Source organism: Chenopodium album, chromosome 14, assembly GCF_948465745.1.
Source record: "Chenopodium album chromosome 14, dcCheAlbu1.1, whole genome shotgun sequence".
NCBI lineage: Eukaryota > Viridiplantae > Streptophyta > Magnoliopsida > Caryophyllales > Amaranthaceae > Chenopodium > Chenopodium album.
In genome coordinates, this window is record NC_137847.1 from 2,909,894 (window position 1) to 2,931,615 (window position 21,722).

General features: G+C 35.9%; 1 protein-coding gene and 2 long non-coding RNA genes across 5 annotated transcripts; 2 read left to right on the plus strand and 1 right to left on the minus strand.

Moving 5' to 3' along the window:
- The first annotated feature begins 354 nt into the window (after nucleotides 1-354).
- LOC145579847 (uncharacterized) lies at nucleotides 355-5,948 on the plus strand. The gene is made up of 5 exons (XR_014099233.1): nucleotides 355-1,014; nucleotides 1,468-1,579; nucleotides 3,322-4,801; nucleotides 4,898-5,013; nucleotides 5,508-5,948. It is a non-coding gene; the product is annotated as an uncharacterized LOC145579847 (long non-coding RNA).
- A 2,189-nt stretch (nucleotides 5,949-8,137) lies between these two features.
- Nucleotides 8,138-12,624, plus strand: LOC145579848 (uncharacterized). 2 transcript variants are annotated; one of them, XR_014099235.1, is made up of 3 exons: nucleotides 8,138-10,782; nucleotides 11,814-12,358; nucleotides 12,433-12,624. It is a non-coding gene; the product is annotated as an uncharacterized LOC145579848 (long non-coding RNA). The 2 variants fall into 2 exon arrangements; XR_014099234.1 differs by having other exon boundaries at nucleotides 8,138-12,358.
- A 2,226-nt stretch (nucleotides 12,625-14,850) lies between these two features.
- On the minus strand, nucleotides 14,851-21,289 carry LOC145579849 (3-hydroxyisobutyryl-CoA hydrolase-like protein 3, mitochondrial). Of its 2 annotated transcripts, none has more exons than XM_081637134.1 (10): nucleotides 20,997-21,289; nucleotides 18,039-18,140; nucleotides 17,547-17,599; nucleotides 16,849-16,983; nucleotides 16,659-16,755; nucleotides 16,233-16,362; nucleotides 15,705-15,883; nucleotides 15,433-15,560; nucleotides 15,244-15,345; nucleotides 14,851-15,145 (listed from the first exon to the last, which is right to left on the minus strand). In XM_081637134.1, exons 1-10 carry the CDS (start codon nucleotides 21,226-21,228, stop codon nucleotides 15,044-15,046), a joined length of 1,260 nt encoding a protein of 419 aa, XP_081493260.1. In that variant the 5' UTR covers nucleotides 21,229-21,289; the 3' UTR covers nucleotides 14,851-15,043. The 2 variants fall into 2 exon arrangements, with proteins under 2 accessions (XP_081493260.1, XP_081493259.1); XM_081637133.1 differs by lacking the exon at nucleotides 17,547-17,599 and adding an exon at nucleotides 17,795-17,859 and having other exon boundaries at nucleotides 20,997-21,287.
- Nucleotides 21,290-21,722: the final 433 nt, after the last annotated feature.

The following is a 21,722-nucleotide window of genomic DNA, read 5'->3' on the forward strand; positions in this document are numbered from 1 at the left end:
CTTATAATGGAAATCAAGCTTTGCACCCTAGTTATGAGGTCAAAATCTTACTAATACCGTACTATGTAATTTATACAAGTGAAGTCCTTGCATTATTAGTTCAAATTGCTCACATTAATGAAGTAAAAAAAAAAGGAAAAAAAATCAAAAATTGCTCACATTAATATGGTACGGACTACGGAGTAGTACTAGAAACTAGCAAAGTAGTTGAAAAAAAATGAAAAGCCATTAGAGAAGACCAATCAAGGAAATAGACATTAATGCCCTTATCATACTTTTGTCACACAACCAAACTCAAGGGACAAAAATGTCCATTTACAACAACTACAAGTTTACAGCCACTAAAAAACACTATAGAAAGCAGCACAAAGCACAAGCATCATGTTTACCACTTTACCTCTTTCATGTTTACCAACCAATAATGAGGCAGGGAGAGGCATGGGAGTTTTCCGAGGACCATTTTGCCCCTCTCCTTAGGCGACCATCGTCAACGGCGGTCGTCTTTTTCCGGTGATTTCTCCGACCACCGTTAAAACGGTCCTCAAGCCGTCAAATGCGGAAACCCAAACTGTCCTATCTGTTTCTGTAAGCTGTGACAGTAACTCTGCAGTATGTGCATGCATCTTAATCTTCTCATCTCACCCTTTGCTAAACATCAATCATTAGAGGCTGTGATGAGAGAAAATCGTTCAAAGTAGTCAAATTTAATCTGGGTTTTGAGAATTTTTTTTGAGGGTTTTGGGTTTCGATTTGGCTTGGCAGAAAAAAAAAAACAAGAAGAGAAAATACAAGTTTATCTTCATGATATTGCAAATCAGAATGTTGGTTTTGTTTTGTTTTGTTTTTGTTTTGGGTTTTGGTTTGGTTGGAAATCATTTGGGCGCCATTTGCCGCCATGGTTGATTACCCCACCTCAAAATTCTCGACCTGATTGTTTGATGAAATGTGGATCTGAGCCTCCTTTTAGTAAAAAAAAAAAAAAGAGGAAGAATTGGAAGCTGCATTGCTGAAAAGGTACTACTTTACTATTCTGATTTTTTATTGTTGTTGTTTGAATTGTGGGAGTATGATGTGAAGATTATATATGATGAAAAGACATGAAATATTGGTTTGCATGAATGTATGTGATTTTAAAATTTTGATTTGAGAAAGACTTGATTTTGGGTGTGAAAGTTGTACTTTTGTTGCTACATGGTATTAGTGTCATTTGCACAGTTTTAGGTAAATAGAATTGTGAAGTTAAGTTTTTGGATTCTGGATTCTTGAATTGGTGAATTTTGGTGGTGAGATGGTAGGGTAATTCTGCACTGTTGATTTTAGATCGTAAAGGCTGGTACTTTTATATAGATGATATTGGGCATATTAATTGTATCAGAAGTTATGTTTATGGACTAGGTTAAATTGTACAATGACTGGTTGAGTAATATAATAGCTGCAGTTTTGATATTTGTTGCATTTGTTTTTCAGGATCTTTGTTCAACAATATAATTAGTGTAAGATTGAGGCTGGGAGAGGCCGTGGGAGTTTCTTAAGGACCGTTTGCCACTCTCTCTTGATGACCACCAGTCATCGTTAGCTGGTGATTTCTCTGATCACCCCTAAATGGCCTTATGATGAACATTCAAGCCCATGAATATGAATTCCACAATCTAGTGTTAATTTAATTGTCTGTATAGTCAATTTAAGATTAATGCTTGATTGATTGATTGATATAGTCAATTTGGGGTTCTTCTAAGGTGGATTATTGAACTATTGGTTATTATTACTGAAGTTATGAAAGATTATAATGATTGATTTATTGCAAGAATCTTGCTATGTGCCATTGATGTTGATATAATTAAGCAAGAAGAATTTGATGTGATTCTTGGAGCCGTATTTGATAATTGAGTCAAATTTGGTTGCTAATGTGTTGCAAGCTGTTGTTTGTAACCCTTTATTGTAGGATGGAACTATGAAAATGGACCTTTACTTCCCTGCCCAGTGCAGCTGCCCCTCCCGCTTTAGCTCAGGGACGGGCCTGCATATATCAGTCTTTACGGTTTACCAAGAATGAGGCAGGAGAGGCCATGGGAGTTTCCCAAGGGCCGTTTTGCCCCTCTCCTTTGACGACCACCATCAGCAGCGGTCATCTTTTGCCTGTGATTTCTCCAACCACTGTAAAAACGGCTCTCAAACTGTCAAGTGCTAGAAACTTAACTGTAGAATGCCAGAAACTTAACAATCTTATCTGTCTGTTTGAGCTGTGACTGTGGAACTCTGCAGTCTGCACACATCATTATCTTCTTACCCTACAAAATTTGTCAATCATTAGAGGCTGTGATGAGTAAACCATTCAAAGTAGTCAATCAATTTGGGTTTGGAGAATTTTTTGAGTTGTTTGGTTAATTTCCTTTTGGCTTGGCAGCAATCAATGATGGGTCTTTTTATTTTTGGTGTTTAGAGAGCCACAAGGGCGGGTGATGAGAATCAATCCTAGGATCTCTTGGAACTGGGAGGAAAGCTCTAACCACTTGTGCTATCCCTCACTCTCATCAAATGATGGGTCTTTTGTTGGTGCAGTTGTGTCTTTGGGCTCTATTTGTTTCATCTGAAATATTCTGGGCCCATCTATTTTTGTTTGCCGCCATGGTTGATTTTCCCACCTCGAAATTTATCACCAAATTGTTTGATGAAATGTGGATCTGAGCCTCCTGAAAAAAAAAAAAAAAAGGAAAAAAAAGAGTTGAAAAACAATAACCTAATCCTGCTCCACATCCAGGGGAAACAAATTTGGAAGCTAGAATTGTGGACAAGGTAATGTACTTTGTATATAATACTCAGTTCTGCATTACTTTTTTGGTTTTGTATTTTGGGAGGATTAGACGGGAAGATTATTGATGCATCCTTTAAAGAGGGCCTTGATGAGCCTGCTTTTAAGAAGTGGTTGGATCCCAGGTCTCCTTTCTGCTTGTACCTTGTTTGCATTGTAAAGTTTCATATTGAAGTATCCTTCAGTCTTATGTTGTATGATGTACATTTTAGGTCTTTGCCCTCACCAACTGAGCTATATCAGTATTAGTAGTAGGCAGTGCTTAACCGATTATTTGTGGATAAGTTAGTTATTTAGAAGGCAGTGATTATTCCATTTCTAAAATTCAATATACTCCATCACGTGTTGGATTATGTCATGCTTTTTCTGAAGTCAAACTTCACAAACTTCGATCATTAATTCCTACCAATATTAGGGGGACCATAATCATACGGTATCTTGTTTGATTAGTTTCATTGTGTATTTATATTTATCAACTTTACACTACGTAACTAAAGATTTAATTGTCAAAGGTGTCTTGTTGACTGTGAAAAAGCAAACAGGAAATCCATCCAAGGGAGCTATGGAGTAGTTGATATTGAAGGGGAGCAAGCATTTGCTATTGGGGCTTGGCAGTCCAAAGCCCACGAGCTTTGCTTGGGTTGGCTTGCCGCTATGGTTAATCAAAGGTGTATGATCTGAGTTTACTAAAAATGTGTATTCATACAATTATTGAATGATCCATTTATTATAATTAAAAGCTACCTCTTTCCCACTCATATTTATCAAAGCAAAACTTTGTTACTAAGGGCCTGTTCCGATTTACTGAAAACAACTGAACTGAACTGAATAAAGCTGAAATGAATTGTTTATGAGAGAAGGAAATTAGGAATACCAAGAATGAGGCAAGGAGAGGCCATGGGAGTTTCCCGAGAGCCGTTTTGCCCCTCTCCCTGGACGACCACTGTAGGCGGCGGTCATCTTAGCCGGTGATTTCTCCTGCCACAGCAAAAACGGCCCTCAAACTGGCGCATGCCAGAACCTTAACTGCCTTATCTATCTCTGTGAGATGTGACTCTGTAACTGTTGTCTGCCTGCATCTTTTATCTTCTTACCCTACAATTATCATCAACCTTTAGAGGCTGTGATGAGTGTAAACCGTTCAAAGTAGTCAATCAATTTTGGTTTTGAGAATATTTTGAATTGTTTGGTAATTTTCCATTTGGCTTTGCAGCAATCAAATGATGGGTGTTTTGTATGTTGCGGTTGTTTCTTAGGCTTTGTTGGTTCATCTGGAATTTTTCTGGACCCAATTTGCCTGATTTGCCGCCCTGGTTAATTTACCCACCTTAAAATCCTCAACCAAATTGTTTGATGAAATGTGGTTCTGAGCCTCCTTAAAAAAAAAAAAAAAACAGCTCCAGATCCAGAGGGGGAAAATTGGAAGCTAGCATTGCTGACAAGGTAATGCATATTACTCAGTTTTGCATTATTTTTGTGGTTTAAGTTTTGGGAGGATTAATTGGGAAAATTATTCATGCATCCATTAAAAAGGGCCTTGATGAGGTTGCTTCTGAGGAGCAGTTGAATCCCAGGTCTCCTTTATGCTTGTATCTCACCTGCAGTATAAAGTTCCATATTGTATGATATAAGTTTTAGGTCTTTGCTCTCACCAGTCATTCAGTCAACAACTGAGCTATATCAGTCTTAGTATTGAGTAATCAAAGTAATGGATCTACCTTGGGTTCATTTGTGAATGACCGGGTTATTTTAAAGGCTTCAAAGATTCCATTTTTTGTACTTCAATATACTCCCTATTTATGATCCTCTTAATTATAGGATGTTACTTTATATAGACTTTGGGTCCCTTCCTGATATCTAATGAAGGTTGAATTTCTCTCTCTGTATGCTTATGTAACAATGTGTGCACGTGTGAATATTTTGATGGATGTTGTTGTTCAATTGGCTGATCACAAAATGAGAGATGTTCAACTCTAGCAGGAAGGTGTTAAGGTAAGAACCAGACAGTACCCTGCTTCAGTTAATTATGTTGTTTTTTGTTGACATTTAGAAACTATAATGATTGAATTGTTATGACTTCTGTAATAGACGAAGAAGTTGATTGGCTTTGTTGTTGTTGCATATCCCAACCAATTGGGTACATTATGGTAGGGAAGTTCGTATTTTGGTGATTCTACTAATGCTTAAGATGATCATTGTAACTTGTAAGTATGTAATTTCTTTGGTAATTCTTGCATTATTGTATTAAGATGATATTAACATTGTCAAATAAGCATTTTGGAAACCTCCCATGTTCTGCTGTTTGTGTTTTTGCATCCATTATCGATGAATTTTGGCTTGGTAGTCTAGGCTTCCCAAATGCTTGATGAACTAATCATTTTGTACCCCCCCCCCCCTTTTTTAATTTTTTTTAATGTGATGTTCCCTGTAATTTGTGCTCATCGTGAAAATCCCTCATAAATCTTCCTGTAATCAGTCCAATATGCTTTGTACTCCTTAGTGGAGTTTTAAGCCTTGGAATGAACTTGTTAATTATTATAGCTTTGAAAATATGCCTAAATCTGGTCATTGAAGATCTTTGAAATACCTAGTGTTTTTTTAGCTAATAATGGATTATATAAACTACTGTGTACATAGACAACATACCACCATTCTGGTAGTCTGAACTTTTGCTATGACCTCTTAACTTGTCTTTCAGGGCAGCCATATTTGTGATCAAGTGGTGGCTTTGAGATTAGATGCTGATCATAACTTTGCGGCTCACATACTATAAGACTTGGCACAATCAAGTGATAGGCGACATCATCAAGTATTTTGCTGGTTCAAAGGCAAATTCAGATTTGTACTGTTACTGGTATTAGTATGTACTATGTAGGCAGTTGAAAGAGGCTCACATTCTGTGAGACTCGGTGCAATCAAGTGACAAGCGACAGCATCAAGTATCTTGCTTGTTCAAAGGCAACTTCAGTTTTTGTACCATTACTGATACAATTATGTAGGCGCTGAAAAGTTACAACTCCATAGTAATTATTGAATGTTCTAGCATCATGTACAGACCAAAGCTTTCTTGTATAATGTATGGAGTATAAGATTGAAGAAATTATGCTGATTAATGATAATGAAGATTGATTAAAAGTTGTTCAACCTTGTGCTTAATTAATTAAATATTTCCTCTGTTTTTACTAAAATTGCAACTCTTGTGAGTTGTGACTCTTTCTTTGTAGCCATTGTAATTGCTAATCGAAGCATATCAAACCTGACACCAAGAAACAATACAGTATACGATGTAAATAAATTTTTTATGCATAATATGAGGGTGTAACTTGATAAAATGTGGGCGGGTGAAAATATATATGCAACGCTAGGTTAAGCTAAAAACGGTTTTTAAACATTTGCATGCTTTTAGATTGGATTACACTTTACACCAATCAATCATTAATTCATTATATTTCACAAGGGCTTAAAATCTGTACCATTTGTCAAGGAAATTTGAAAGACATTAATGCCCTCATTTTATTCAGGTTCATTGACCCCAAGAATGAGGGCAAAAAGGACAATATACAGAAGGTGAAAGACAATTCCTTGTCTCCATAAATAAGCAAATTGGGGGAAAAAATAGGGTTCATACGTTTGAATGAGGCAGGAAGAGGCTTGGGAGTTTCCCGAGGACCGTTTTGCCCCTCTTCCTTGATAACCACCGTCTACGGCGGTCATCTTTAGCCGGTGATTTCTCCGACCACCATTAAAACGGTCCTCAGATCAACACAAAAACCCAAAAAGAAAATAAATAAAAATAAAATAAAAATTCAGTAGTAGTACTAGTAGCAGTAATTGTACCAATAATGAGGCTGTGATGATAAATTAATCGTTTAATAGTAATCAATTTTCAGTTTGGTTTTTGTGGGCATTTCTTGTTTTGGGTAATTTGACATTTGGCTTGGCAGCAATTTGATGGGTGTTTTGCATGTTGCTGGGTTGAGATTTTCTCTCTCCTCAATTGCGCATCTTTTCAGGTTTGGTTTGCCGCCATTGTTGATTTTTCCCTTGCTTGATTTGCCACACCAAATTGTTTGTTTGATGCTATGCCGATCTGAGCCTCTTCTGTCAAAATGATTTTTTTTTTTTTTTTTTTTTTTCCTTTTGGTCAGTACTCAGTATTTAGCATGATAAAATTAATTTGATGACTTGAAGATGTTAAAATGGATAAATTTGAGGTTAAGGTTGTTGGGTTTTTTAAATTGCTGAAAGTTAGATGGTAAAGTTTGGTTCTTTATGCTTGAATTTGATGAACAGAACTAGAGTGGACAATTGCAGTGATTAAACGGCAACCTGTAATTGAGATTCTGTAAATCAAATTGTGAAAAATTCGACCGAGATTCATATTATGTGTGCATTTTGTAATTGGTATGGTTGACTAAGCATATCAGTTACAAAATGCACACATAATTTTGCAGATCATAAGTTGGCATCAACTAAACTGGGCCTAAAGTTGCTGCCTTGTAAGTTTTCATATGACAGTCTGAAAATATATATGCTCATTTATCCTAGATTAAGAGAACTACAGGCCTTTGTATAACATTGCTGGGATTTTCACTTTGCACTAGTACCTGTCGAACAAATTGCTGGCTTTAGGTATTTTAGAATGTAGGCTGATTGCTTGATGAAAAATGTTCACTTAGTGATTAGAAGTTGAGGTTTGTTGAAGAGTCTGCAACTGCAGCCCTCGTCATTATTTTGCATGGTGATTTTGTCATCAGTGATTATGGAGGTTATGATAGTAGTCTAGTGTAAGCCCTTGCACACATTTTATGCACAACTTTACCAAATCACTAGTACAATTCTTGTAAGGGCATCATCGAACACCATGATTAGCGTTAATACTACTTCCCGACATTACTTTTTTTTTTTTTTTTTTTTTTTACGAGAAAAAAAAAAAAAAGATTTCATTAATGAAAGATAACCAAATAACTCCTACAAATAATTTCTAGAAAATCTAAAATTCCAACACAAGTACAAATCACCTTAAAACTAGTTATATCGCATATATGATCAATGATCGCCTTAATAAAAGAACTTCATCCAAATGTAAACAAAATAAATTCTTAATACCATCTTTTATGTTGCAACCCGGTTGATGTATCATTCTTTGATGTTATAGTCCCAAAAAAAAAAAAAAAGTACCCAAAAAAAAGTTAAGTAAAATACATTAATGCCCTCATTATGCCTTCACTTCAAAGCCTAAACAAAGAGGGCAAAATTGACAATTACCTCAAATTCCCTCTTTAAAAGAGCAGAAAGGGTGCATAATTTAGGGTTCTTATTACGATTGAAAGAGGCAGGAAGAGGCTTGGGAGTTTCCCGAGGACCGTTTTGCCCCTCTTCCTTGATAACCACCGTATACGGTGGTCATCTTTAGCCGATGATTTCTCCGACCACCGTTAAAACGGCCCTCAAAGCGGGAAATATAACTGGTATTTCTTCATTATTACTCCGTATTTAAATACTACTCCATACTACGTACTACAAGTATATACCTTTTCTTCTTCTTCTTCTTCCCCTTTTCACACTCAAAAAAAAAAAAAAAAAAAAAAAAAAACAATGGTCCTTTGAGGCAGTGATGAAATTGAGTCGTTTAAAGTAATCAAATTTCAATTTGGGTTTCTGGGTTTTCTGGGAAATTGATTTTCTTTTCCAATTGGTTTGGCTGCAACTTTAGGTTTTGTTTGCCGCCATTTGTGTAATTGATTTTCTCTTTCTTGAAAATTCTTCCCCAAATTGTTTGATGAAATGCAGATCTGAGCCTCCACTATTGAAGCGTAGTCTGAGTACTCCATTGAAGCGGCTTCTGAGCTTTCTCTCATCCCATTGAAGCAGTTTCTAAGGTAATATTGTTTTTGTTATCATCGAATGTCAATTTCCCATTGAATCGCACTCAACGTTCTCCATTGAATCTACTTCTGATATTTCTATAACCCATTGAAGCAGCTTCTGAGGTTAAGTTGTTTTCTTTTTGTAATTATCGAATATCAATTTCACAATTTAGGGTTTATCGTTGATTTAATACTAAGATTAAGGCAGGGAGAGGTTATGGGAGTTTCCCGAGGACAGTTTTGCCCCTCTCCTTAAACGACCACCGTTAACGGCGGCCGTTTTTTGCCGGTGATTTCTCCGACAACCGTTAAAACTGTCCTCAGCTCTAACCAACTGTCTATCTGTCTGTGAACTGTGACTGTAACTCTGCAGTCTGCATGCAGCTTAATCTTATTAACCACCAAAAATTATCAATCTTTGGAGGCTATGATGAGTATAACTGTTCAAAGTAGTCAAATTTAATCTGGGTTTGTAGAATTTCTTTGAGGTTTTGGGTAAATTGTTCCATTTGGCTTGGCAGAAGGATCAAAGTTAGGGCCTGTTCTATTCAGCTTAATTTCAGTTCAGCTCAGCTCCAATCCAATCAGTTCAGTTGTTTTCGGTTAATCGGAACAGGCCCTTAGTATTCAACATGATGCTTAGCTTGTATTTTTCTCATTTATTTAATTTTATTTTGTGGGGTTGGTTCAGTTGGAAATGATATGGGTTTGATTTGATTGATTTGCCGCCATGGTTGATTTCCCATCTCAAAATTTTCCACCTGATTGTTTGATGAAATGAGGGTCTGAGCCTCCTTCATTGAAGTGTACTCTGAATTCGCTATTGAAGCGTCTTTTTGAGCTATCTCTCACTCTCTCCTTAATTGAAGCGTACTCTGAATTCTCTATTGAAATCGGTTGAGTCTTGTGACTTTGGGCTATTCTGTTCTGCTTAATTTCAGTTCAGTTCAGAATTTCAGTTCAGTTGTTTTAAGTAAATCGGAATAGGCCCTTTGTGAGTTTTCTCTCCTTCTATTGAAGGAGCTTCTGAGGTAAGATGTTTTTTTCTTAATTAGTGAATATCAGCTTCATAATCTAGGGTTTATCGTTAATTAATACCAAGAATGAGGCAGGGAGAGGTCATGGGAGTTTCCCGAGGACCGTTTTGCCCCTCTCCTTAGACGACCATTGTTTACAATGTTGTCTTTCGCCGGTGATTTATCTGGATACTATTAAAACGGTCCTCATACCATCGGTACCATCGGGTGCCAGAACCTTAGCTGCTTTTATCTGTCTCTGTGAGCTGTGACTGTGTAACTCTGCTGACTGCATGCTCCTTGATCTTCCAACCCCAAAAATCACCAACCATTAGAGGCTGTGATGAGTGTAAACCATTCAAAGTAGTCAAATTTAATTTGGGTTTGGAGGATTTTTTGAGGTTTTGGGTAATTTTTCCATTGGCTTGGCAGAAAGATCGATATTCCGAAGTTGCAAATAATATGATGCGGAGGTAGTATTATTTTTTAATTTATGGTTTGGTTTTGTTTGGTTGGAATTTGGAAATTATTTGTCCCAATATGATTGATTTGCTGCCGTGGTTGATTTTCCCACCTCAAAATTCTCCACTAGATTGTTTGATGAAATGTGGATCTGAGTCTCTTGTTTGAGAAAAATAAAAAGGAAGCTGCATTGTTGAAATTTGGTAATACTTTTACAAATTGTTTGTTGAAATTTGGTAATACTTTTACATTTTTTTTAATTGTTTGTTGTTTTGTTAGTATATGATGTGAAGATTATATTGATAAAAAGACATGAATTGTTTGATGCATGGAATTTTTATTTGAGAAAGTTTTGAATATAGAAATTGAATCGTTTGAAGTAATCAAATTCAATTTGGGTTTCTGGGTTTTTCTGGGAAATTGATTTTCTTTTCCAATTGGTTTGGCAGCAACTTTAGGGTTTTGTTTGCCGCCATTTGTGTAATTGATTGTCTCTTTCTTGAAAATTCTCCTCCAAATTGTTTGATGAAATGCAGATCTAAGCCTCCTCCATTGAAGCTCACTCTGAGTTCTCCATTGAAGCGGCTTCTGAGCTTTCTCTCATTCCATTGAAGCGGCTTCTGAGGTAATAATGTTTTTGTTATCATCGAATGTCAATTTCCCATTGAAGTGCACTCAACAATCTCCATTGAATCGACTTCTGATATTTCTATAATCCATTGAAGCAGCTTTTGAGGTTAAGTTGTTTTCTTTTTGTAATCATCGAATATCAATTTCACAATCTAGGGTTTATCATTGATTTTAATACTAAGATTGAGGCAGGGAGAGGTTATGGGAGTTTCCCGAGGACTGTTTTGCCCCTCTCCTTAGACGACCACCGTTAACGGCGGCTGTTTTTTGCCGGTGATTTCTCCGACAACCGTTAAAACTGTCCTCAGCTCTAACCAACTGTCTATCTGTCTGTGAACAGTGACTGTAACTCTGCTGTCTGCATGCAGCTTAATCATATTAACCACCAAAAATTATCAATCTTTAGAGGCTATGATGAGGATAACTGTTCAAAGTAGTCAAATTTAATCTGGGTTTGGAGAATTTTTTTGAGGTTTTGGGTAAATTGTTCCATTTGGCTTGGCAGAAAGATAAAAAATAGGGCCTGTTCTATTCAGCTTAATTTCAGTTCAGCTCAACTCCAATCCAATCAATTCAGTTGTTTTCAGTAATAAATCGGACAGGCCCTTAGTCTTCAACATGATGCTTAGCTTGTATTTTTCTCATTTATTTTATTTTATTTTATTTTATTTTGTGGGGTTAAAAATGATTTGGGTTCAATTTGATTGATTTGCCGCCATGGTTGATTTCCCACCTCGAAATTTTCCACCTGATTGTTTGATGAAATGAGGGTCTGAGCCTCCTTCATTGAAGTGTACTCTGAATTCTCTATTGAAGCGCCTTTTTGAGCTATCTCTCACTCTCTTCTTCATTGAAGCTTACTCTGGATTCTCCATTGAAATGGGTTGTGACTTTGTGAGTTAAAGGAATGTCTTTTTACCTCTAAAATTTTAACTTGTCTAGTCTTATTTTTCTGAACTGAACTTATCTGAACATGCATGAACTTAATTAGATGTGGAACTGATTTTCTTAAGGTGAAAAGAACAGGATTGCGGTAATCAGGATACAAGAAAAAGCCTGGAGGGTGTTGCATGTGCTTGGCAGGGCAGCATATGGAAACTCTTAACTTGAGTTTTGCTTGCTTTGCCGCCATTGATTAATTAGTGTCTTTCATTGCCTGATGAAGGGCAAATTTGAGCCTCGTTTCTCCCTTTTTTGAAATAAAAAATAATTGTTTCAGGGGGTGGTTCTACAGCCCTTCTACTGGTTTAGTGGCAGAGGTAGAGGTATTACCACTAGTTTCAGTGTGACGTAATAATTAAGGCAAAGTGGGGTTGCTATTACTACTGTGCTAAGATATCAACTTTACCCTAGAGAGCCTCTCCCCTCCCTTATGGCAAGGCAAAGTGGGGGGTAGGAGGTTTTGCAGCTGTGTACCACACCATGATAGCAGAGCGGTATATTTCTATTGACCTTCGATCAAAACTTGGCACCATACGAGTGTTGCATGCTTTATTGCTTTGCCAGCAAAATACTGCTACAGTACTACCATGGAGCTGCCATCATCTTCAAATTGTGGCATGGGGATTCAGGTAATAATGAAGTCTTACTTTCTTCATGATTCAGTTTTATGGGTTCTTATTACTTTTCTGCCTTGTCTGTTCAGCTGTCATTTTGGAGGAAAAAACTTGGAACGTACCCCTCATCTCGATCTCCCATTCGGGGCCTTGATTATTTTACCCTAAGCCTTTTGAAATTGTTTTGTACTCTGTATATAACTATTTTTCTATGATTAAAATTGCTTAACTGTGTAGTAATATTGTTGGTTAATAAGACAATTACTCTTGTTTTGCTATTCCATCTTACTTCTATGTCATTATTGAGAATGTTTCTGTTTTAAGATATTATCTTTATATACGCAGCAAGTGTAACACTTATAGTAGTTATTTATGGACGAAGTATAATCAATGAAACTGAATCATATTTTTTTATAGGCTATACATGCCCTTGTGGTTGTGGCTATTGTGTTAAGCAAAGTCTCTTGATTGTGTCAACTTTAGAGGTGATGAAACAATGCACTAACAAGCACTTGAAAGGTATTGACTGTTGAGTGATGATGAACATTTGTGGAAAAACACTCATTAACATTACACATTGACATTATTAATACGACCCTATAATGTGTAATTGTGCACTGCTATACCTGAGGGTGTTAATTAATCCAAGTTATCACTATCTCAATAAAACTAAGCAAGAATATAAAAATTTAAAAAAGGACTTATTGACTTAACCTAACTAAAGATTTGGTCTCATAACTTCATGATCATGAAATCAAACCTCATCTAGGGATCCTCTAATTTTGGATCCCTTTACCTTAATAAATTTGAAAAAAAAAAAAAAAATTAGCCGAGTAGAGTCTCAATTGTAAATAATTAATGATATTTTTATTGAACTTATGAATGGCAAACGCGTCTAAAAAAAATGTGTCAACTAATATTAATATAGGGGAAGTATATGTTTGAGTCAAATAGTATTATTCTCGTGGCTTGTGTTCATGTTTTTATTTAAAATCATACATTAACAAATGCGCCTGATGAAAATCCGTTAATAGAGTAATATAAAAACAAAGGAAATATATATTTGAATCAAGTAGAGTCATTCTCACTGCTTCCTTGTAAAAGATCCTAAACAAAGAGGGCAAAAGTGACAATAAACAAACAAAAGACAAAAGCAATACATCATCATGAATTGATGATCCTCACCACCAAACCACACTATAAGAAAGAAGAGAAGCCGCAAAACGTAGGGTTCCTATCATTAGTTTAAGAATGAGGCAGGGAGAGGCCGTGGGAGTTTTCCGAGGACCGTTTGCCACTCTCCCTCGATAACCCACCACCGTTCACGGCGGTCGGTAATCTCTAGCCGATGATTTCTATAAACCCAATCAAACGGTCCTCAATCATCATCATCATCATCATAATCATATTATATATATATACATACTGTACTTCGTAAATACTTCCTCCGTTCCTTAGAGGCTATGATGCTATCAAATCGCTCAAATTAGTCATTTTCAGTTTGGTTTTTGGAGGTCTTTTATCGTCAAAGTTTTGGTGAGGTTCATTTCCATTTGGCTTGGCAGCTACCTGTTATGGGTTTGATTTGCCGCCATGGGAGTTTACTTTTTTTTATCTAACCTTGATGAATCAATTACACTTCCACCAGATTGTTTTTGATGAAATGGCAGATCTGAGCCTCCTCCCCTATCAAATTTTTATTGTTTTATTTGGTAATTTTAGTAAAAAATCTTTTAATAAACTTTTAGTGTTTTTTTGTTTTGAGATTATGACATGAAAGTTTTGGCTTTTCAAATCCCAAAATATGTGCAAGAACGCTTTTTTGATTTTTTTTTTTTTTCTCTCTCTTTTGTGGAAAAATTCAAACAAAATTGTGTTGGATTTCTAAAATTGGTAAATTAAGATGTACTTCCTCCGTTTTTTAATAGTTATAACACACCCTTTTTCACGGTAAGGTGGGGTTTATATGGTATAATACACTTTAAAATAGGATGAATGATTGTTAAGAGTGTATAATACACTTTAAAATAAGATGAATGGTTGTTATGAGTGTAATTTAGTGGGTAATGTGCTTTAAATAAGGGAAATAGTGTAATTTTTTCTTAAAATAACTTTTCATTTATGGTGTGCTGTACATATTGTGACATTTCTATTTTAGGGAAGTGTTGCAAGTATTAAAAAACGGAGGAAGTGAGTTATCAGGGTTTTGCTAATTTGTTGAGTATGGCAATAGTGTGGGAAAACTAAATGGAAATTGGTAAGAGTAGTGTTTAAGCTTGAATGCAAGCTTAATTAGAGGCGAATTACATTTCTAATGACAAATGACTAAACTATAATTTGAGTTCCATAAATATTAAATACAGCTTGATTTTTTGTTCTAGGCTTTTCACTCCATCTAATAACTTAATATTGACAACTACTCTGTATGTTACTGTGATAAATCGACAGTACTGCGTACAAAAACTTCATATACTCTCGTAGTTCACAACAATGCAAATCCCTAAAAATGATAGTGCAAATTGGACTCAGAATTCATATTACAGAAGGATATATAATTCCTGTTTTTGACAAATGCTGTTCGTTTATTCATTAACCTGGATCGATTATCAGAGTTACAAATGTGCCTCATACGGATTTTAAAAAGATAAGCTATTCTAAATTACACAGCTTAGACACCTAATGACTTAATGGAGCTTCCAATTAGACCTTCAATTCTTCAGCGCTCGGCTCCAATGGCTCAAAAAGGGTCTCCACTTCTTGTGCATTGACTTCCTCAACACTAGGCGGCTTCCATTTTGGATTCTGCAAGTAATAAGTATATCATCTATGTTAAAGACAGCACTTGCAAACTTGCAGATTGTGTAACAAACAACATAATTCGAATGAATAAAAGGACAGACCTGATCCTTGTCAACCAAGACGGCACGGACACCTTCAGCGAAGTCTTCTCTCAGAGAAGATCTAAGAGCAATTCTATACTCCAGTTTCATCACTCCACTCAACTACATATCAAGGAACAAAGGGGAGAGCAAAAATTAGATTTGCACCAAGTATGCATATTAAATTTGAATGAGAAACTTCTTACTCACTTTTGATAAATTAGCATCATTACTTCTGAGGCCTGATGCAACTTTAGCAAAGTATTTTTGCGTTAAGCAGAGAGAGAATGGAGCTCCTTTGCCAAGCCCTTCCAAGGCCTCCTTAGCCCATCCAGCCACTACTCATCAAAACACAATAATTCAAGAGAGGGAACATTTGACCCAAGGATTACAGGAGGGTGAACAAACATATGTACAAGATGAACGTTGACCTCCTCCATTTATCACAAAAGAAAATGCTGTAGAAAAAATAAGTAGCTTACCTACGCCATCAGAGCTCTGCTGATGCTTTTTTAATTCTTCAATTATCTCACTGATTGACTTGTTTGCATCAAAGGTAGAAGTAATATGGGGCAAGAGTGCCTTCAGCTGTGGCTCAGACTCTGGCTGGGAGCTGTATTTTGACACTAGTGTCGCTATGTCCTGGTCAGGATCCTCCGAACTGTACAATTTTTTGTGAAAACAAAATACATAAATGAGTTTAAAACATGACTAGCATGTGTACTTCAGAATAACCTTACGTAATTTTCAGATTTAAGCTCGACAATGATGCCAAAAGATATTGAAGGATCAGAAGACACCAGTGAGGAGTTACATAACTAAAAACAGAGGCTTCAACAGATTCAGTTAGTCAAGTGGTCAGAACTCATAATCATGCATGCATAGTACACATGCAGCAACTCATGAAAGTAGATTGTGAGAATAATTCCAACTCTTATGACTTGCCAGACAAACAAACAAATAAAGCTCCAAAAATAAGTGAACAAATTTAAAAGGCAGTCTCTACATACAATGTAGACTCCAACAATGATTCCTTCAAGGAACCAAGGTTTCCTGAAGGCACATAGTGCGTTCCCAGGCCAACATATAAAGCATCAGCTGGATTAGATATTCTTTTACCAGTCATCCCAAGATAAGCACCTGCAGAAATAAATTAAGATTGAAGTCATAAATAAAGCAACAGTGGAATGGATAAGAAGCAGATGTAATAGGAACAGATATAGACATCAGAGAATTTATGTGCTTCTTGATTGAATTAACAGCACTTGTTACATTGGGACTCTAACAAAAGTTAAGAGCCAAAAGCTCAAAAATTGTGCAGAAGTTTCATTGGGCCATGCTAAGAAACACTAGATGCAGCCTTTTCTCATCATTTTCATCACTCTAATTACTTGACCCAAGGTGCTAGTGAAATACCGAGTAGCAAACAAACTTACCTACTGATCCTTCTCCAGGACTTTTTGCAGCTATGTATGAGAACCCCACATCAGGAAACAAACCAATGCCATTTTCTGGCATAGCAAGAAGAGTTTTCTGTAACAGCAGTGCAGAAAAATGTTAAATTTATGTAAACTGCATTAATTTCAAGAGATTTAGTATTAAAAAGCCAATAAGATATAACAGTACCTCTGTCACAATGCGGTAACGGCCATGGCCAGATAACCCAATACCAAAACCCATAGTTATGCCATCCATTAAACTGATGTAAGGCTTTTTGTACTCAGATATCTTGCATATCAAAGTATACTCTGCAGTGAATATCTGCCAAGACATACAGCAAAATAAGCAAAAGACAACTAAGCGGCTTACTACAAAGAAAGCACGAGGAAAGCCAGAATCAAGCATTACAGCGTAGTCTATGTTTGGAATTGAAGTGCATGATGTATATGTCATATATTAACACACACAGACACTTGAAATATGATAGAATTGGAGATTGGAGGAAATGACATAGCAGGTCAATTTCACTAGAATAATGACATCCCCTCGGAAAAGTAGTACCACCACCAGGTCAATAAGGGAAGTCCAGATAATGTAGCTCCAAACACTGTAATTTCACTTGAAACACATCTGATTACACACAAACACACACACACACACAAATATATCCAGTGCATGCTGTTCTTAATGTTTATTATTCAATAAATTCATTTACATCAGGATGCTGAATATCTGGCAAGTATCTTTGGTTACATTCTTACATACATACAGTGAGAGAGAATCAATTTCAATGTTAATATTTAAAAGTTTTTAGGCCTACTATGTAGCTTCGACAATATCATAGATCATAAAACAAGTTAATACAAATAGGAAACACACAAGACCTCAATCACATCTGCTAATTTGTTATTTGTAATGATCTGCTTCACATCACCACCTGCAGATCAACTGGTATTTCAGGTTATAAATCCAGAGGAAACATCAGTTTTAATTCAGTATAAGCAATTTCTTAAACATAAAATCAGAGAAAACATATAGAAGTATCGAAACCATCAGCAGCATTTCAATCATCATCGTCCCCAAAAGAGGACCCTGATGTTGCAAGAAAATTAATTTCAGGGATATAAGAAACCTTCTGAACAAGAGGTGTGCTTTTATCCTTCTGAATTTCGGCAACAACACCTTTAATATCCATTCCTGCATTTCGAACGAATAGGTCACCTTATAACCTTACCAATTGCTCTGAAACTTGGGGATGTAACCATAGAGCAACTATCATAGTTAGAAATTTGAGCTCATAAAAGCAGATGCTAGACATAAAGAAAGGGAAGGGGGGTGAATGATTGAAGAAGTTGTACTGAGTTCACATCAATTACCAGCACAAAATGCTCGAGGTGTACTACCCTCAATTAGAACACATTTCACTCTTGGATCATCTTCCCATTGATCAAGGAAGCTTTTGTACTTAATGTCCATATCTGCAGCAAAAGGTATCCTTCATTATAATACAAAGCACATTAATACTATATTAAGCCAATTCAGTACATCTTAAATTCTTAATACTTGTGTAGCTCATAAATTGGCCAATAAAATAATCAAAAATAGATCATTTTGGCAAAAATGTTATAGTACAGATATATGTAGCTCAAATAACACTTGAGTAACCATGGTTATTAGATTTGCACTTATGCCCCTTTTTTTTACATAATTTCATGAGCATCATGGAATTCAGATTGTGATGAGTAAGGAAACAACAATAATATTCGATTGGCATAAAGAATAGTAATGATTGATTGTAATCTTCAAGTTCAAAGCTCAGGCAAACTATAATGGGGGTTCTACTTCAGTGTATTGCAATGTTTTAGCCTTCATTTTGTGCCAAATTCCCAGTTATGTCCAAATGTTGATTGTAACATTATAAAAAAAAGGATTTTTTGACTTTTACCACCAAAAAAAATCAAAAAAATGTTTTTTACCACCAAAATTTCTAAAACTTTTATTTTACCACCAAATAAAAAATTAAAAATTGTTTTTTACCACCTGTCGTCAAAAACCTAACGGAATTTTTTAAATTCTTCGATTTTCGTGTTAAACACATGCTCTTTAGGGGTTTTGGGGGGCACTTTGGCCCTACGGGTCCAATTTGAGGTTAGAATTGACAAAAAATGATCGGAAATGCCTCATTTTGCGTGTTTAAAAAAACCTCGATTTGCGTGAACACGCAAAACGAGGCATTTTCAATCATTTTTTGTCAATTTTGACCTCAAATTGGACCCGTAGGGCCAAAGTGCCCCCCTAAACCCATGAAAAACATATTTTGCGCTCGAAATTCGAAGGAAATTTTTTTAAGCCGTTAGATTTAACGGTTTTCTTGCCGTTTGGTGGTAAAAAACAATCTTTAGAAATTTTTTTGGTGGTAAAATAAAAGTTTTAGAAGTTTTGGTGGTAAAAAACAATTTTTTGATTTTTTTTGGTGGTAAAAGTCAAAATTTCCTAAAAAAAAATATAAATAAATTTTAAAAAATACAGCAAGTTAGTTACATAAACCCATAGAAGATCAGAGACTTCCGCAATAAGGACGGTGAAATCAATGCCAAAGCTTACAGTTATGAATCCTGATATCATAATAAGTGCATGTCCAAATGGTGATGCTGCTACTGCACACGGGCATGTCCTAGGCAAGGGGCATGAGTACAGGACATGTGCACAAGGACAAGGCATTAAACATCCTATTCTTTATAAAACACCTATTTTTCGCAATTAAGGGTAGTGTCTTGGCTTGCCTTAGCCCAATGCAAGGCCTAGGAAGACAAGAAACCTTGAGGCCAAACCAAGGATGAAGGATCTCAAGACATCTTAAGGTATGATGACAAGACACCAAGTAGACATCTCAAGACATCATAAGGCATCTATGAGATGATTCCAGACACCTAGTGCGCCTCTCAGGGCCCTTTGGGAACCCTATGAAGGACCTTGATTCATAATTTTGTCGGGTCTTAACAATGTTTGGTGAAAGCCAAATTTGAAGGCTATAAACCATGAAATCGGGCCAATTTCATAGGTTTTCGGACCCAGTATCAAAAACTCTGAAGATTTTAGGGGAAGTACCTCGGGATCATATAATGTTGTTTGGAAACATATATGACTACTAGTAGGTCATATAGAGTCTTGAGGCCTTGAATTAACGAAGGAAGACGTAAGTTGTAAATGACTAAATTGGCCGTTCAAAGGATAAGTGGATGGTTCATTGGTTCCAGACCTTCCAGTGTTCCACCATTAATGGCCTCCTAGAGTGTCACCCCGATCTATTTTCTTTCCAGGCTTGGAAAATTCGAAAATTATCCAAAACTAAAGGCTATAATTCATGCTTTGGGTCAATTTTAGGAAAATTTTTCAAAGTTGAAATAAATGCATGGGGTGTCTCTCGGAGTCATATAAGTCGGTTTGGAACCATAAGTGGCCTATCAACAGCTCTTTAAAGTCCCAAGAATGAGTTTGCTCTATTTTTGGAATTAAATTGCATTAGCAATCAAGAGCTGTAAGAGATCGTTCTTTGTTTGAGTAAACATCTTGGCATCTCGGGTTCCTATTGAGGTGTTTTTGTGCTATCAATTACACCCAAACTCATTACTTATCTAATAATTTTAGGTTAACAAACAAGAGGACCTAGAATAGTAGATAAACGGCATAAACCAGACAATTCACAATATCAAACTGTAAATATTTCACCATCAAGCATGGAATCATTACATTTTCACATCGAAAATTGACAAAATCTTAAGAGTACAGTTTAAAGAAATAATTCTCATCCAACAACCGTCCATCCATCAAAATCAAAACTATTCATTTCAATGCATTCTCACACTTCCATCCTACGCTAACAATCTTCCCGGAAAATTACCTTAATCTCTCACAATTCAGCCATCATCACTTTAAAATGCATCAATTAACATTTTTAACTTAAAATTCAATCTCTCCAACTCATAAACACCTAAAAATTTAATTCCAATTCTAAATTAGATAACCAAATAGTAAATTCGAGCAGATTCAATCATTACACGATAATTAATTCAATAACTGAACTACCTTAATTCGAATAAATCAAATGTGAATTAATAATTGATTCAATCTTTCCAGATGATATACACTAAAATTTCAATTCCAACTATAATTTAGATAATTAAGATTAAATTCGACCATATTCAATTAAAAAAATCAACTGAAAAGCATTTAATTGATAATTGCAATTAGTCAACTACTTCGATTCGAATATAACCAAGTGAATTACAGAGTAATTATTACAAAATCAAAGAGTAAAAAGGGGGGAAAATGACCTAAATTCATGGCGTTGAGAGCTTTAGGACGATCAAGAGTAATGACGGCGACGCCATTGGGATGAACGTTGCCCTTGACGAATTCATCAGCAGCAGAGGCGGAAGCCATGATCGAGAAGCTTCGAGGAGAGAGACACGAGTGAAGAGTTGCAAATGGAAGGTAATTTGCGGATAAAAGGGAAGAAGATGATCGATTAAGGAAGAATCGAGAAAGATCTAAAATCTTCAGCATTTGACGAATTTCAATTTGTAATGTAAAACAAAGATAAAAATGAGTGGAGTGAGTGTGGCTTTGTGTGTGGGTGTCGATTATTTGTGTTTTGTGAGTGTGACTTGAGGTCCTAACTCCGACAGCCCGATTTTCAATATTTACAGCAGTGTAAATATAAACTAATACTTCCTCCGTTCTATGTGTGATCTTATTGGATTTGTCTCATAAAATACTTTCACAATATCAATTTTTTATAATTTTTATTCTTACACAATTATAGATATTTAGCATATAAAATGTGCTTTGGGATGCGTAATTTCATCCTTGTTGCAATATTAATAGAACGGAGAAAGTACTGTATAAGAGTGTTCGATATAAAGGATAGGGATTCAAGATAATATTGTACAAACCAAGCAAAGGTTGGTGGAGTTGGTGGGGAACTCACCTTGTGACTTTGAGGACATGAGTTCGAGCCCCATCAAACATAATACATAAGTTTATATAAAACTTATTTG

Excerpts from the sequence above, each read along its gene's own strand:
- LOC145579849 (XM_081637133.1), bottom strand. The coding sequence starts at position 21,228 with ATGCTGAAGATTTTAGATCTTTCTCGATTCTTCCTTAATCGATCATCT. Across the intron at positions 18,141-20,996 it reads TCTCAACGCCATGAATTTAG|ATATGGACATTAAGTACAAA; the intron begins GTCATTTTCCCC and ends CTTTTGCTGCAG. Across the intron at positions 16,363-16,658 it reads TCCTGGAGAAGGATCAGTAG|GTGCTTATCTTGGGATGACT; the intron begins GTAAGTTTGTTT and ends TTATTTCTGCAG.